The sequence below is a fragment of the Lemur catta genome, chromosome 14, assembly GCF_020740605.2.
Source record: "Lemur catta isolate mLemCat1 chromosome 14, mLemCat1.pri, whole genome shotgun sequence".
Classification (NCBI taxonomy): domain Eukaryota; kingdom Metazoa; phylum Chordata; class Mammalia; order Primates; family Lemuridae; genus Lemur; species Lemur catta.
In genome coordinates, this window is record NC_059141.1 from 51,182,512 (window position 1) to 51,197,133 (window position 14,622).

Consider the following 14,622-nt stretch of genomic DNA (forward strand, 5'->3'; position numbering starts at 1 on the left):
CTGTTGGCCCTGAGATGGAAGTCACATCGATCTCAAGTCTAGCCTTCTTTTGCACGGCCATAACCTGAGGGTTAGGAGCAGAGTGTCTTGGAGCCTGCCTACCTGTGTCCAAATCCTGGCTCGGAGGCTGACAGGCAGTGGGGCACGGCTGCTTGCTGTTCTCCTCCTGAGCCACTCTCTTCTCGGGCTGCTCTCCCTGCCCTGAGATGGAAGTCACGTCGATCTCCAGTCTAGCTTTCTTTCGCACGGCCATAACCTGAGGGTTAGGAGCAGAGTCTCCTGGAGCCGGCCTACCTGTGTCCAAATCCTGGCTGTGAGGCTGACAGGCAGTGGGGCACGGCTGCCTGCTGTTCTCCTCCTGAGCCACTCTCTTCTCGGGCTGCTCTGCTGGCCCTGAGATGGAAGTCATGTCGATCCCAAGTCTAGCCTTTACAAGTAAAACAGCGCTGCTCTAAAGCAGCATTCATTAAATATTACACTGAGATGCCCACCCAGGATAGGCCCTTGACTCAGCCCCTCCCTAGACACACCTCTTAGTGGCTTTACCCAATGCACTTTTTCAAACCCTAGCCTCCATTCACTGAGCACCCACTGAAAGCAATTTTCTTATTAATCCCTATTATGAAGTAGGTACTATCTTATTCCCACTTAGACTTGAGGACACTGGGGGCAAAGAGGTTTAGACCACAGAGTGAGTCTCTGACCCAGACAGTCTGACCTTGAACCTCACGCTTGTCGCCATCACTGTTACAGCACAGACTGCACGCTCTGTGAGGACCGAAGCTTTGCAGGCTTGCAGATGATCTACATCACTTGATAAATCACTGATTAAGGAATACTGAGACTGGAGGCAGGAGAGACCAGAGATTAATCCTGAATAAGGACATTATAAGACAAAAGACGGATGTTTTATAGACATTAAATCATTTGGTAATTCACCTTATTCTTAAAACAGTCCTGTGAGATAGCCAAAATCTCCATTGTACAAGTGAGGAAACTGCAGGCCTTTTGGTTTTAGGACTTTGTAATTTCCTAAACGTGTGGGAGAAGGTAGTGACACTGGAAAGATTTTTTTGTACTGCAGGTGTGGGTAACACAACACCTGCTTGGCAGCTGTTCTGCATTAATCCATCTGCATTCAGGAGAATTCATATGTTCCTCTTTCTATTTAAAGAATGGATTTTTCAGACATTATTTTACTTAGATCTCATAGTGGCCCTATGGGGATATATATTATTATTTGGATGAGGACTGAAGCACAGAGAAATTTACCAATTTACCCGAGGTCAAACTCTTAAGAAGAGGAAAAAACTAGAGGGACTTAAGGCAGGTGAAAGTAAGGTTTTTAACTGGGCAAGTTAATGGTCGACACACAGGAGGGAAAGAGCCCCAGATGAATTCAGTGTCTCACTTAATTCCAGGATAGATCATGCCTTGGCAAACAAAATGAAGAAAAAGCAGGAGGAATAGACCTGGGCACATGAAATTATGGAAGGTCATGTTAATGGGCCATGACTTGTGGGTGTCTGCTGGAGACTTCAGCCAATCCTTCCAGGCAGTACCAGGTACTTTGTGCTTTGTTGTACTTGAGAAAATATTTTGGGAGCTAGAAGTGTTGGAGGATATTGGAGAATGAGAGGGTAGAGCAAACCAAAATTAGGTTGGACCTAAACTGATTTCTTCAGCTTTTTTTTTTTTTTCTTCTTCCCAGTAATTCAAAGTTCAGGTCAGCTTTTATTTTTTTCTCAGTACCTTCAATTCACACTAGGTGGCGACCTTCTCGGCCCCTCCTCCAAGCTGCTTCCGAAATCATTTTTACCAAACACCTTCACTTCCTTGCTTTTCATTCTTTTCTCAACTTGTCTCTCCTCTGTTCTCACTCCATTACTTAGACATCACTGGCAAAGTGATGGTCAACAAATCAGCTCCTAAACTGCCCGAACTCATGGTTAACCTTCCTTCCTAAGTCATCAGATATTGCTGGCCAATCTTTTTTTCCCTTGAAAACTCTCCTACTTCGGATTATTTATATTAAACTTGACTTTAATGGACATCCACTGAGTCCTTCACCCTTTTAAAAAATGCCTCATAACAGTAAGAGCCAAACATACACAGTTCTGTGTATTGAGCCCAGCAACATTGCTGTGATCGGCACAAATGCATTTGAGTGAACTTTTAAAAATACATAACCCCCAATTATCACCTGCAAGGAAAAGTCAGAACTTACTAGAATGCCCAACAGCAAGTTTCACGACCCGGCTACTACTCCCATTAAGCTCCCTTTGAGACCCTTTTGACTCCCGCAAACTCTGTGCTAACCAGGCTTGTGCCTTTCCAGGTACTGAGAAACTCTCTCTGCCCTCCTGGGCTAGTACGTCTGTTTCAAGTGCTAGACAGGAGAGTTCCAGGTGACTTTGAAAGAAAATATTTTGACTAAAAGCAAGTTATCAACATGGCAATTTGATTAAGATGATCATCTGGTTAAAAAAGAAAAAGGCACCATTAAAAATAGGTTTTTGGTGTTCTGTAGAATGGTTTTGTTTTCCTTGTTTTTCTCTGGTGGGTTTTTCCTAGAGTTTTGGGACACTTCTCCACTTTTTGGATCCAATGGATATTTTAATTTATTTTCCCCATTGCTTTTGTGATGTTAAAAGTTTAACTTAAATGTCCAAAAACATGGTTAGACCTTGGTTTGCCCACTTCAAAAATGTAGCATTTTCTTCTCCATGACCAAAAGTGAACATGTTCAATAAAAACATTTAACATTCCTATTGAAGTACACCAAAACCTGTAAATTTGGTGAATTTGGCAAACTGGTAATTTGGCAAACTGGTGATTTGGCAAATTGGTTTTTAGCACATTGAGTTTTGTTGAGATGATTTTATGCCAATTGTCTGTTCAATGAGTTTGTATTTTCTCAAACTGAATTGTAGCTACTTGCTTGCCTCCTTCTCTCGTATCACAAAACTTAGTTCGGTGAACTATAATAACCGGAAGAAGAACAACAACTACCATTTTTTGAGTTTTTACTTTGTGCCAGTTTTTTTTCTTTTCCCCACAAATTTGTGTCTGGCAACTTTGTGCCATTTTTAAGCTAACCATTTTCTAAGCACATATATATATAAAAAAAAAACAGTGAATCCCACAGGCCAAATTTCTGCCAAAACCTGATTATCATCATTATCACTATTTGAAGACTTTTAGGCAGGACAAACACACCCTGGTTCCCTCCCTTCCACCCCTACTGCAGTCTCACCACCACTCCCTACTGGATCATCCTGCCCCTTCTTTCATTCACTCAGTGCCCTGAGGACATTTCTGTTTGCAACCCTTGAATACAGAATCTCATGTTATAAGTGCAAAATAGACACTTGTATTAAAATATCGTTATGCTGCCTCAATAATAGATTCCTATTGATTATTGATTTGCCTGTCCTCTGAACTACACTGTGTCCAACCCGAAAGAATTTGTCATGTTCACAATCGTATTTCCAGAGCCTAGCACTCCACCTGACACTAAATGGGTCCTCAGAAGTAATTCTTGAATATTTGAGTGAATGATGTAACCTTTTCTTCACTGTAATTATACTGCATTATTAAGCTTTCCTCTTTCCTTCTTTCCCTGCTTCCAATTTTATTTCTATCCAATGTACACCAGATATTTTCCTGCTTCCAGATATTTTATCCTGCTTCCAATTTTATTTCTATCCAATGTACACCAGATATTTTCACTCTACTGAAGAAAGAAAGAAAGAGAGAGAGAGAGAAAGAGCACCTTGGCTAAGGGATCAAATCAAAACCCCTCAGTCTGATACCCAATGCCATTCACAATCAGGAACCTTCCTGCCTTTCCAGCCTCAATTTCCTTCATTCAATTTCACATTGTTTCTTCTAACAACAAGGAAACTGCTCCTAATTCTCTAGATACACAACTGCTCTATTCGTATTTACATAAGATGGTTTAGATTGCCCTCCCCCATCCTATGATCCAGGGAAAGTGTGAGTCTTTTGCTATATCTCGGCACATGCCCATCCTAGCCAAGATGGCTATCTTGTCAGAACTCCCCTAGGGCGACTATTCACCTCTGTACCCTGTAATATTGCATTATTTGTGTTTGTGGGGGGGCTGGTAGCATTTAAAAATGTTTTTTCCAAAATAGACAACTAATCATCCCAAAAAACATGGCCAGGCATGGTGGCTCATGCCTGTAATCCTAACATTCTGGGAGACTGAGGAGGGAGCATCTCCTGAGGTCAGGAGTTCAAGACCAGCCTGAGCAAAAGCAAGACCCCGTCTCTATCAAAAATAGAAAAATTTCTATGCGTGGTGGCGCATGCCTGTAGTCCCAGCTACTTCAGAAGATGAGGCAGGAGGATTGCTTGAGCTCAGGAGTTTGAGGTTGCAGTGAGCTATGATCATGCTACTGCACTCTAGCCAGAGTGACAGAGCAAGACTGTCTCAAAAACAATAGAAAAAAAAAAAACATATCTAGGGAAGAAGAAATAAAAGGAAAGATGACAAAACAAGGAGTTACTCAGAGAGGGAGAAGAATCAAGAGGCTGCTGTGATAAAGGACTATAAGGCCTAAGAAAACATCATTTGTCACTGTAACCTTGATATTCATGGGCACTGTGGCTTATATGGGAAATGCATTGTATCATGTATTCTGAAATTCATTCTTTAAAACACTGCTGCCCAAGACACTCGAAGAAACAGAACCTTGTCTGGTTTCCATGTCACCTGAAGAATTTCTGGGGATATTGACATCTTGTATAGCATGGTTAAAAGTGTCCTCTGGGGACTTGGAACACTCAGCCACCACTTCGCTTTCAGCATCCTCTACCCACTTGGGCATTACATGACTTTGGGCACTTTTCTGTGCTCAGTTTCCTCTTCTTTCAAATATGGACAAAACTGTCCACTGCACGGGGTTGTTTTGACGATCAAATGAGCTAATCCTTGTATAGTACTTAGAACAATGCCTTGAATATAGTAAAAGCTCAATAAATACCAGCTATTATTAAATATTTACCCCCCCTTTTTTTTGAGACAGAGTCTCACTCCATCAGCGCAAGTAGAGTGCAGTGGCGTCCATAGCTCACTGCAGCCTCAAACTCCTGAGCTCAAGGGATCCTCCCGCCTCAGACCCCCAGAGTACTGGGATTGCAGACATGAGCCACCGTGTCCGGCCTAAATATTTACCCTTTTTAAGGCACAGGTGAAACGTCTTTCTCTCATGAACTCTAATTAGAACACACTAGGGCTCTATATGCCTCCCACAGCACACTGATGATACAACACTTAGCACAGGGCCTGGTACATACACTGAAAGCTCACCAATATTAGTAATGATCACTTACAAAGCACTGTGGGCCAGATACGGTTGTGATTTCTTCACAGATATCCTTCACAGATAACTGATTTAACCCACTCCAAAAGGCTTGCAGTTCCAGGAACTGATATATTCCCATTTAACAGATAGGGAAACTAGGACACAGAGGGGCCAAGTAACCAGTGTAAACGTACATAAATAGGAGAGGCAGAGCGAGGACTTCAACCCAGGCAGTGTGTTCCACAATCCCAGCTCATAAGCACCGTGCCGTATGGCTCGATACGTCTTAACTAATGAAGAGGAAGAGCATAAGTTTAAAAAGTAGACTTGCAGTAAAACACCATCTAATTCAACATCTTTATCTTAAATCCAGAAAAGTGACAGAGAAGGGTCCCCTTTACAAGATGATGACTAGCCCAGCGGAGCCCAGGTGTCAGGACACCAAGGCCCCTCTCCCGGGGCGGGACAAAAGGCAGACTTGCTCTCGCGCAATTTCCGAAACCGCACAACCTCCCCGGCCGGGGGTGGCAGGCGCAGCGCTGGGGGGGACGCGCTCGCCAGGCCCCGCCCCGGCCCCGCGTCCGCGCGCCCGCGCGCGCCCGCCCGCGCATTCCCGCAGAAGTGCTGCGGCCATGGCGACGGCGGCGGGCGGTGCGGCCTACTTCCAGAGGGGCAGTCTGTTCTGGTTCACGGTCATCATCCTGTCTTTTGGCTACTACACAGTAAGGACGGCCCCGGCCCCGCGAGGGGAACCAGCGCTGCATTCAGTACAGCATCCGCGCCCGCGAGCCAGGAGAGGTCGCGCAGGCGCAAAACCAGCTCCCGCGCGCTCGGAGCCGAGGGGGAGGGGACTGGGCCCCCGGGCCCGGAAGGAGACGCAGGCGCAGCAGGCCCAGCACCTGCGCTGAGAAACCGGCTAGCCAGGCTTTTCTTGTGTGGGGCAGGGACAGCTCTCCAAGCGACTCATTATGTAAGGCTTTCAAGATGGTAGTAGCGAAGTCGGACGCCGGCAGGGCTGCTGCCGCCTATTTCCGTACACCCAGACCGTGGCCCGCGCTCGTCACGGCGCTGGCGCTGGGATACTTCGCGGTGAGGCGTGGGCTGGGCGGCGCATCTGTTTGGGCCCCGCAGGCCCTCGTAGGGCGAGGGGCGCCGTGGCAATGAGGCCTGTGCGCACGCGCGCCTGACTGTTGCCTAGGTTACTGGTGTAAGCGGAAGTTTGGTGGGATTTTACGGTGGTTTCTGCTTCCAAGTGTTCCAGCGCTTGCATCCTGGCCCCTTCTCGGTTGCTAAGGGCTTAGCCGAGTTAGCCTCTCAAGTTGGCAGACCGCCGTAGGCCCGCCGAGTCAGGCTGGGGCTTCCGAAGCAGAATGTTTGAGGCAGTTGGAATTGCTTGGAAAACGGGAATAAACTTAAAGGACGTGTAGGATTTCACTAGTAAGGAGGGATAGAGAGGGTATAACTGTTACAGCCTAGGCGTGGAAGCAGGAAGACAGCTCTACCGAGAGAAAGCGACTTTTGTCTGGCTAAGAAAGTTTGTTTAAAGGACAATGGGAAAGACGCATAAAAAAATAGGTTGTGGGCTAAGCTGGTATAATTTTGAAAGAAGGCAACGCTAGGTAGATATTGCCCAAGAAATGGAGAGTTTTCGAAAGTGCATCTCTGTTCTACAATTGTGTGTCTCTGCCTAATTAGGGTATAAATGGAAGGAAGCTTTGGGGACTTCAAATTGGGATATTGTGGAGCTGGCAGATGCTGCTCCTTCCATTCCCCTTGATCTAGGAGGATGCAGTGATGTTTTATGCTTTATTTAAATTTCAGATGTGAAACAACATCATAGGAGAGGTAGCACTCCTGTTCATAGAGATCTGAATGTGGCAATAAATTTTGAACCTGTTGGCAGTTATTCTCAGAAAAGGCTAAGCTGGCAGGTTACAGTACAGAGACTGAAAAAAAATTAATAAGATTACAGAAACCTTATTGATTAAGCAGTTAATATTAAAACTTCACAAACCTGATCTCACTCACTTTTCATCTCTGTACAATGGATCAGGCCCAGTGTAGAGGTACAAAAAGTAAAGAAGAGAAAGAATTCTAAACAAAATGAGGATTTGGTCAAGTCATGGTTTATGCAGTAAAGAAGCTGGCCAAGGCACATAAACTCTTAAAATTTGCTAATAACTTCCATAAAGTAATGTTTTGGTGGAATTTATTAAAAATAGCACTGAGTTTGATAACTACATAGTTTCTTCAGCATAAATCTCTCAGTAGAGTTGTTTTTAGAAAAAAGAAGTCAAGAATAGAGGCCCAGATAACTGTTCACAGTTTCTTTGGTCTGTAGTTGTTTTTGTAGAGTCAGTATTATTTTATAGCCTCTCTCAAAAGTAAACATTTTAAGTGACCTAATAGGTATTTTCTGCCTCTGGTTCTCTTTCAGTGGGTTGTCTTCTGGCCTCAGAGTATCCCTTATCAGAGCCTCGGACCTCTGGGCCCCTTCACTCAGTACTTGGTAGACCACCATCACACCCTCCTGCACAATGGGTAAGGAGAGCTGCAGAAATGGGATATGGACTCTGCAGCTCTGGCATTACTAGAGACTTGAAAGGCCTGCAGTTCCCTTTAGTTATCCAAGAGTAATACCAGTTCACATTAAGGCACCTTTCTTTTGGAGGTTTCTGTGTTAGATTTTATCAGTAGATAACCATCACCTTAGACTTAAACGAAGAGACTGAATTTTTTTTTTGTTTCAGGTATTGGCTTGCCTGGCTGATTCACGTGGGAGAGTCCTTGTATGCCATGGTATTGTGCAAGTAAGTCTTTGTAATCGATCTCTGTAGCTTTTCTCTCAGTATCTAATATAAATTGAGAGTAACCACATTTAAATAATTCATACACTTGTAGGCTGAGCACATTCTCAGGGTAGAGCTAAATCCTCATGCCTGTTGCTGAACCTGGCACAGAGGGAGTACTCAGTAAATGTCTGGTGAATAAATTCATTTTTGTTTGTGTTAGTTAATCAATTATTTAGTTATTTAATTGAGATGACTTTTATTAGTTTTAAAAAATTCCCTGGATAGCCCCAATTCTCAATTGTGATTTCACAACTGAATCACCTGAGGAGCTCTTTCGAAATATTCCTGCCTGGTTTCCAGACCCATCTAATAGGTCTTGCTTCAGAAATAGGAATAAGTTCTTTTTTAAAGCTCAACATATAATTCTGGGATGCAGTGCTAGTTAAAAACCCCTAAATCAGACCCTACGCAATAGATGCCAGTGTAGATTAATACTGTGTGCTAGTACTAGAAAAATATTCTCTTTACATTTGTACTTTATATAAGCATATACATAAAGTATGGTGCAATGAAAAACATGGTTTTAGTAATGCCAAATTGCTTTACAATTAATATTTTTTTCTGGTCAAGGTTAGCTTTCACTGTATTATTTTTCTATTACTTTTAAAAGTGGAAAATGAGGACAGGTGAGGTGGTTCATGCCTGTAATCCCAGCACATTGGGAGGCCAGGGTGGGAGGATTGCTTGAGGCCAGGAGTTCAGGACTAGCCTGGGCAATATACCAAGACCTCGTCTCTACTAAAAGGAAAAATTAGCCAGATACAGTGGCATGCACCTGTAGTCCCAACTACTCAGGAGGCTGAGGCAGGAGGATCGCTTGAGCTCAGGAGTTTGAGGCTACAGTGAGCTATGGTTTTCCATTGTCACATATACCTATTGTTAAATTTATTTTATTTTATCTGTTTTATTTTATTTTGTTTGAGAGGGAGTCTAACTATGTTGCCCAGGCTGGCCTTGAACTCCTGGGCTCAAGCAATCCTCCTGCCTCAGCCTCCTGAGTAGCTGGGACTACAAGGGTGCCACCACGCTGGGCTCACATTTTCCATGTCTGTACATATCAACTTACCCCATCCATTAATATTAGTGTATAATATTCTATTATATGGATGTACCTTAATGTATTTAAGAAATCCTCCCTCTGATAGACTTTTAAGTGTACAGCTTTTTACTATCGTAAGCAATACTGCTGTGAACATGAATTTCATACATTTGGTCCACTTTGATATTTATTCCCTTAGAATAAATTCCTAGATCTGGAATTTGAAGCTTAAAGAATGAATATTTTTAATTTTGATATATATCGCCATATTGCCTTCAGAACTGTGGGACTAATTTATACTTCCAACCCAAGTGTGAGTGCCTGTTCCCCCACACCCTCACCAACACTCTTCTAATGGGTTGTCTGTCCTTTTCTTAACCACTTGTAGGCACTTTTTTTTCTGAATTTGAGAAATTTGTCATTTAGATGTCTTGCAAGTATCCTTTCTTACAGTTTTTTTTACTCTGTTGGATCTTTTTATAAACAGAAGTTTATCAATATAGTCAAATTTATTAATTTTTTCTATATATTAAAATTATTAGGATATTCTTTCACAATCTTCTAACAGTTTTAGAATTTTGTCTTCCACATTTAAGTCTTTAATCTACCAGGAGCTGATTTTTTGTGAGAGGTTTCCAACTTCACCTTTTTTCCATATGGATGCCCAATTATCCCAGGGGTATTTATTGAGATGTTCACTCTCCAGTGATGTGACCTGTCTTACATCACACATACACGACGTATGGCCCTGTTTCTGAAGTCTGTTCTGTTCCATTGGTCTGTTTGTTTATCACTGAGCCAATGCAACACTGTCTTAATATAATAGCAGTAGCTATATGATCATTAGTATTTGTTAAAGCATGTCCTCTCACCTCATTGCTCAAGAGGGTTGTCCATTCTAGACTTTTGCATATTCTTACGCATTGTCATATGCTACAGAAAATAAACCTGTTGGGATTTTTATTGAATTGACCATATGAATTAATTTGGAGACAATTGGGATATTTCAGTTATTGAGTCTTCTAAACCATGAAATGGTCTATCTCCATTTATTTAGATCCCCAGTAATGTAGCAATAAAATTCTATAATTTTTAAAGAGGTCTTACACATTATTTATTTCATTTATTTATTTATTTATTTATTTTGAGACAGAGTCTCACTCTGTTGCCTGGGCTAGAGTGCCGTGGCATCAGCGTAGCTCACAGCAACCTCAAACTCCTGGGCTCAAGCAATCCTTCTGCCTCAGCCTCCCGAGTAGCTGGGACTGCAGGCATGCACCACCACGCCCGGCTAATTTTTTTTCTATATATTTTTAGTTGTACGGCTAATTTCTTTCTATTTTTAGTAGAGACGGGGTCTCGTTCTTGCTCAGGCTGGTCTTGAACTCCTGACCTTGAGTGATCCTCCCACCTCGGCCTCCCAGAGTGCTAGGTTTACAGGTGTGAGCCACTGCGCCCCGTTACATTCTTTGTTAAATTAATTTCCAGCTACTTCTATTTTCATGTGCTATTATAAATGAGTTTTTTTAATTTTCTTATTGGCTGATGGTAGTATATATGAATATAGTCCATTTTTATATATTGACCCAGTTACCTTGCTAAATATTAATACATGTATTAATTATAATAGTTCATCTATACTTTTTTTTTACTCTCTAGAAATAAAGACAGTTTTATTTCTTCTTTCAATTCTGTGTACCTTTTATTTGTGTTTCTTCCCTTATTGCACTGGCTAGCACTTCCCATACAGTGTTGACTAGAAGTGGAGTTAGTAAACATCGTGCCTGGTTCTTAATCTCAGAGGAAAGCTTTCAACATTTCCCATCATGTTTATTCTAGACTTCTGTAGATCTCTTCTATCAAAATTAGGAAGTTCCACTGTATTTCTAAGTTTGCTGTAAACTTTTATTAAGAATGTATGTTGGAATTTGTCAAATGCTTCTGCATATATTAAGATGTTTATATGGTCTTTCTCCTTTAAACAGTTAGTGTAGAAAATCATGTCATTTTTACATTTATTGTTTTTAAAATTTGTTTTAAATAAAAAGTCATCCAAATGAGACTTACTGTAGACAGATGAAGCTGTAGCAAGCTATTCACTTCAATTATATATTTTCTTTTGAGCTTTGTTTTAGACAATTTGAGTGACTATATAAGCAAATGTTTATCATTACTATGTGCCAAGCTCTTTCCTAAACACTTTGTGTATATTATCTCATAAACTTGGTGAGATAGCTACTATTATTCCTATTTTTTCAGACAAGAAAACTGATTCTGAAAGATAGTAAGTAACTTTCCCAGGTCACAGCTGGTAAGTGGCCAAGCTAGGATTTATATCTGGTCTGTCTTCAAAATGCTTGTTCTGAAGCCTGGCCTGTTGCTTTTTATCCTATCCACTCACCAGAATCATTGGAAAAACAATACCGTACCCTGGACAGTATCCAGACTGGTTCTCAGGGAATAGTGAATCATCCAAAATGCATTTATTAGAAAACAAAGTTGAAAAATATTAATAAATGAACTAACCATTCAAGTTAAGAAGCCAGAGAAATACATTAAAATAAACGCGATGAAACTAGATGGAAGGTATAAATTAAAAAAAAAATAGAAGACAATAAATCCCATGAAACCATAAGATTAAAATTCTGGTGTTTAAATGTTTCTTGTTTTTTAGGTATAAAGGCATCACAGATGGTCGGGCTCGGCTACTCTGGTTCCTACAGACTTTCATATTCGGGATAGCGTCTCTCTCCATCTTGATTGCTTACAGATCAAAGCGCCGAAAACAAACTTAAAGAAGATATTCAAAAGCTTTCTTACACTTTTATATTCAACCTCATCTTTTATGGTGGGGGTTGGGAGCGGGGTGGCAGGGAGGCAGTGTTTACTCAGTGATCTTCCTACTTTCTAGAGAATATCTGCCCTTCAAAGCTATTTAAGAACCACTAGTTAGTCATCTTTCTTTTATATGGTCTAGTTGAGCTTAATCGACCAGTGTTTACTTCAGAAAGAAATAGGAAATGATTTTAGCTTTCCATTTCGGCAGACTGACCTATTTGGCTGAGGGCTTCCACCTACCTTCTTGAGGTCCTTGGCTGTTTTGGGTGATCTCTGGTTATCTGGCTGAGCTACATACTAAATTTACTTGTCAGCAAAACACCTTACCCTCACTACCACCATCTTACCTCTCCTTTCCCCCAATTTTTTCCACCTTTCTGGACCAAGTGACACTTCCACAACACATAAATTCCATGCATTTGTTAGGTACCTGTGGAGGCAGGATCCTTTCTCGAACTACAGAAAAAGATCAGGAGGATGAGCAAGTGCCCGGCACAGGGCAGGCTGAGCAATGACACAGGCACAGGAGGACATGCTGGGAACCAAGAGGAGAGGACTGGGGAGTGCCCTGCCTGGTGCTGCCAGCCAGAAGTGATCCTTCCGTCCACAGGGCCCCAGGGACAGAGTGCTCTGTCGTGTGCAAGGCTCTGATGGCACTGCCAGATTGCTCCTTCAGCTCAGGGCCACATCTTAAACAGCTTTTCCCTTCAGCACCTGTCCCACTGCCTTGCACACAGGGGCTCCATCAGTGTTGAACAAAGGAGGGAAACCAGTTTTGCTTTCCACTTGTTCAGTATCATTCCAATTTTTATGTGAAAATTGCACAACCCGTTTTGTGTTCCTTCATCTCAAAAGAAAAGCACAAGACTGACTTTAATTGGTACCACCTTTCTGTGGGTATCATTTTTACACTTTCCTATTCATGGTTACTTTCTCTGAACACTAGGTGTCTCCCTCCAGCTCTGACTCACTCAGGTAGACAAACATTCCTGTTTTAGAGATTCTAGCCCATTGGTTCCCCTGCGAGTCACTACCTCTCCCATTCACCTGGTTATACCTCATTACTGCAGACAGGTTGGGGAGGCAGGATTATTGACTCTGTCCCCTTATCCTGGCAGAGTGACCCCTGCAAGCCATTTGGGCTCCTTCCCTGGAGGACTGCTTACTTGTTCTCTGCAAACTAGTACTCATTTCTGTGATACAGCAGGGCAGGTTATTTGTATTCTACAAACATTTATGAGAAACAAGCCCCTTCCCAAAATAGAGCCCCCAAGTAAAAGTACAACCCTGAAAGATTATGGACTATGAATTGTTTCTAGTGGAGATAAATTTCTGCAAATATATTTCAGTTTTTCCCTCAGTTTCTCTTGTGATTAAGATACTGCTTTGTGGTAGGGAAAAAGATTTTTGACCATGGAGTTAAACGTGATGGAAATTCAACCCAGATTTTTTAAAAACATGGTCCTCTCCAAAGGGAAATAACAATGACAGTGGTGCTGGGAGCAATATGGAAGATTATTGAACAAAATGGATTAACTTGAATAAAATTCTGTGAATTGTCTCATGAATGTATTTGTCAATTTTGACATAGTGTCATGCAGTTGATTCTTTTTCTGAAATAGACTTAGGGAACTGTTTGTCCAGTTCAAATATCAGTTTGTTTCTCATTGATAAAGAATTGCAGAATGCCCTGGTTGTAGGGTACATACTTATGTTTATAAACTTCCCATGGCCCACTTAACTCCTCCACACACAGAGTCACCAGGTGGGTATGAGTGTCTCTTTTTCATTGTAGGATTATCTCCTTTTTGTTTCTGTTTTCATTTCATTCAGCATTTCATACAATCTGTGCACCAAGTAAGGAGTGTTCTGGCATTTTTAAATGCCTAAAAGTACAGTCATGCATCACTAAACAACGGAGATATGTATTGAGAAATGCATCATTAGGTGATTGCACCATTGTGCAAATACCATAGGGTGCACTTACACAAACCTAGATGGTACAGCCTGCTGCACACCTAGGCTATATGGTATGCTATTGCTTCTAGACTAGCAACCTGTACAGCATGTTACTGCACTGAATAGTGTGGGTAAGTGTAACACATGGTAAGTATTTGTGTATCTAAACATAACTAAACACTGAAAAGGTACAGTAAAAATACAGTATCAATGTTATGGGACCACCATCATATATGCAGTATGATTGTTGACTAAAACATCAATATGTAACGTGTGTAAAATCCTATAATCTTATTTGGGATATTATGGCTTAGAAGCAAAGGGGAGCTTAGTGAGCAAATGGTGCAGATCATTCATTTTATAGACCCAGAAACTGATCCCAGGGAGGTGAAGTGACTTGCCCAATGTCACACACACAGAGGTAGGATTCTGGGCCTGTTTTTGCCCCTCTCCCAGACAGCTCATGAGCTTAAAATAAGTCTTTGAAGCAAAAAATAAACAAATGGCGACATCTTGGCTGTGTGTTGTAGTCATGGTGGTGATAAGGGATCAACTGCTTTATGTTACATTTGGATGAGAAAAGGCCAGAGGCATGTTGGTG

At 41.8% G+C, this 14,622-nt stretch overlaps 1 protein-coding gene across 1 annotated transcript; it reads left to right on the forward strand.

The window, feature by feature from the left end:
* Window positions 1-5,907: 5,907 nt before the first annotated feature.
* TMEM254 (transmembrane protein 254) lies at window positions 5,908-13,626 on the forward strand. The gene is made up of 4 exons (XM_045568420.1): window positions 5,908-6,055; window positions 7,771-7,874; window positions 8,084-8,143; window positions 11,899-13,626. Exons 1-4 carry the CDS (start codon window positions 5,966-5,968, stop codon window positions 12,017-12,019), a joined length of 375 nt encoding a protein of 124 aa, XP_045424376.1. The 5' UTR covers window positions 5,908-5,965; the 3' UTR covers window positions 12,020-13,626.
* Window positions 13,627-14,622: the final 996 nt, after the last annotated feature.

Bases quoted from the DNA above. Each gene is read 5' to 3' on its own strand.
- TMEM254 (XM_045568420.1), top strand. From the start codon at position 5,966: ATGGCGACGGCGGCGGGCGGTGCGGCCTACTTCCAGAGGGGCAGTCTG. The intron at 6,056-7,770 runs GTAAGGACGGCC...GTTCTCTTTCAG, and splicing joins TGTCTTTTGGCTACTACACA to TGGGTTGTCTTCTGGCCTCA. The intron at 7,875-8,083 runs GTAAGGAGAGCT...TTTTTGTTTCAG, and splicing joins CACACCCTCCTGCACAATGG to GTATTGGCTTGCCTGGCTGA.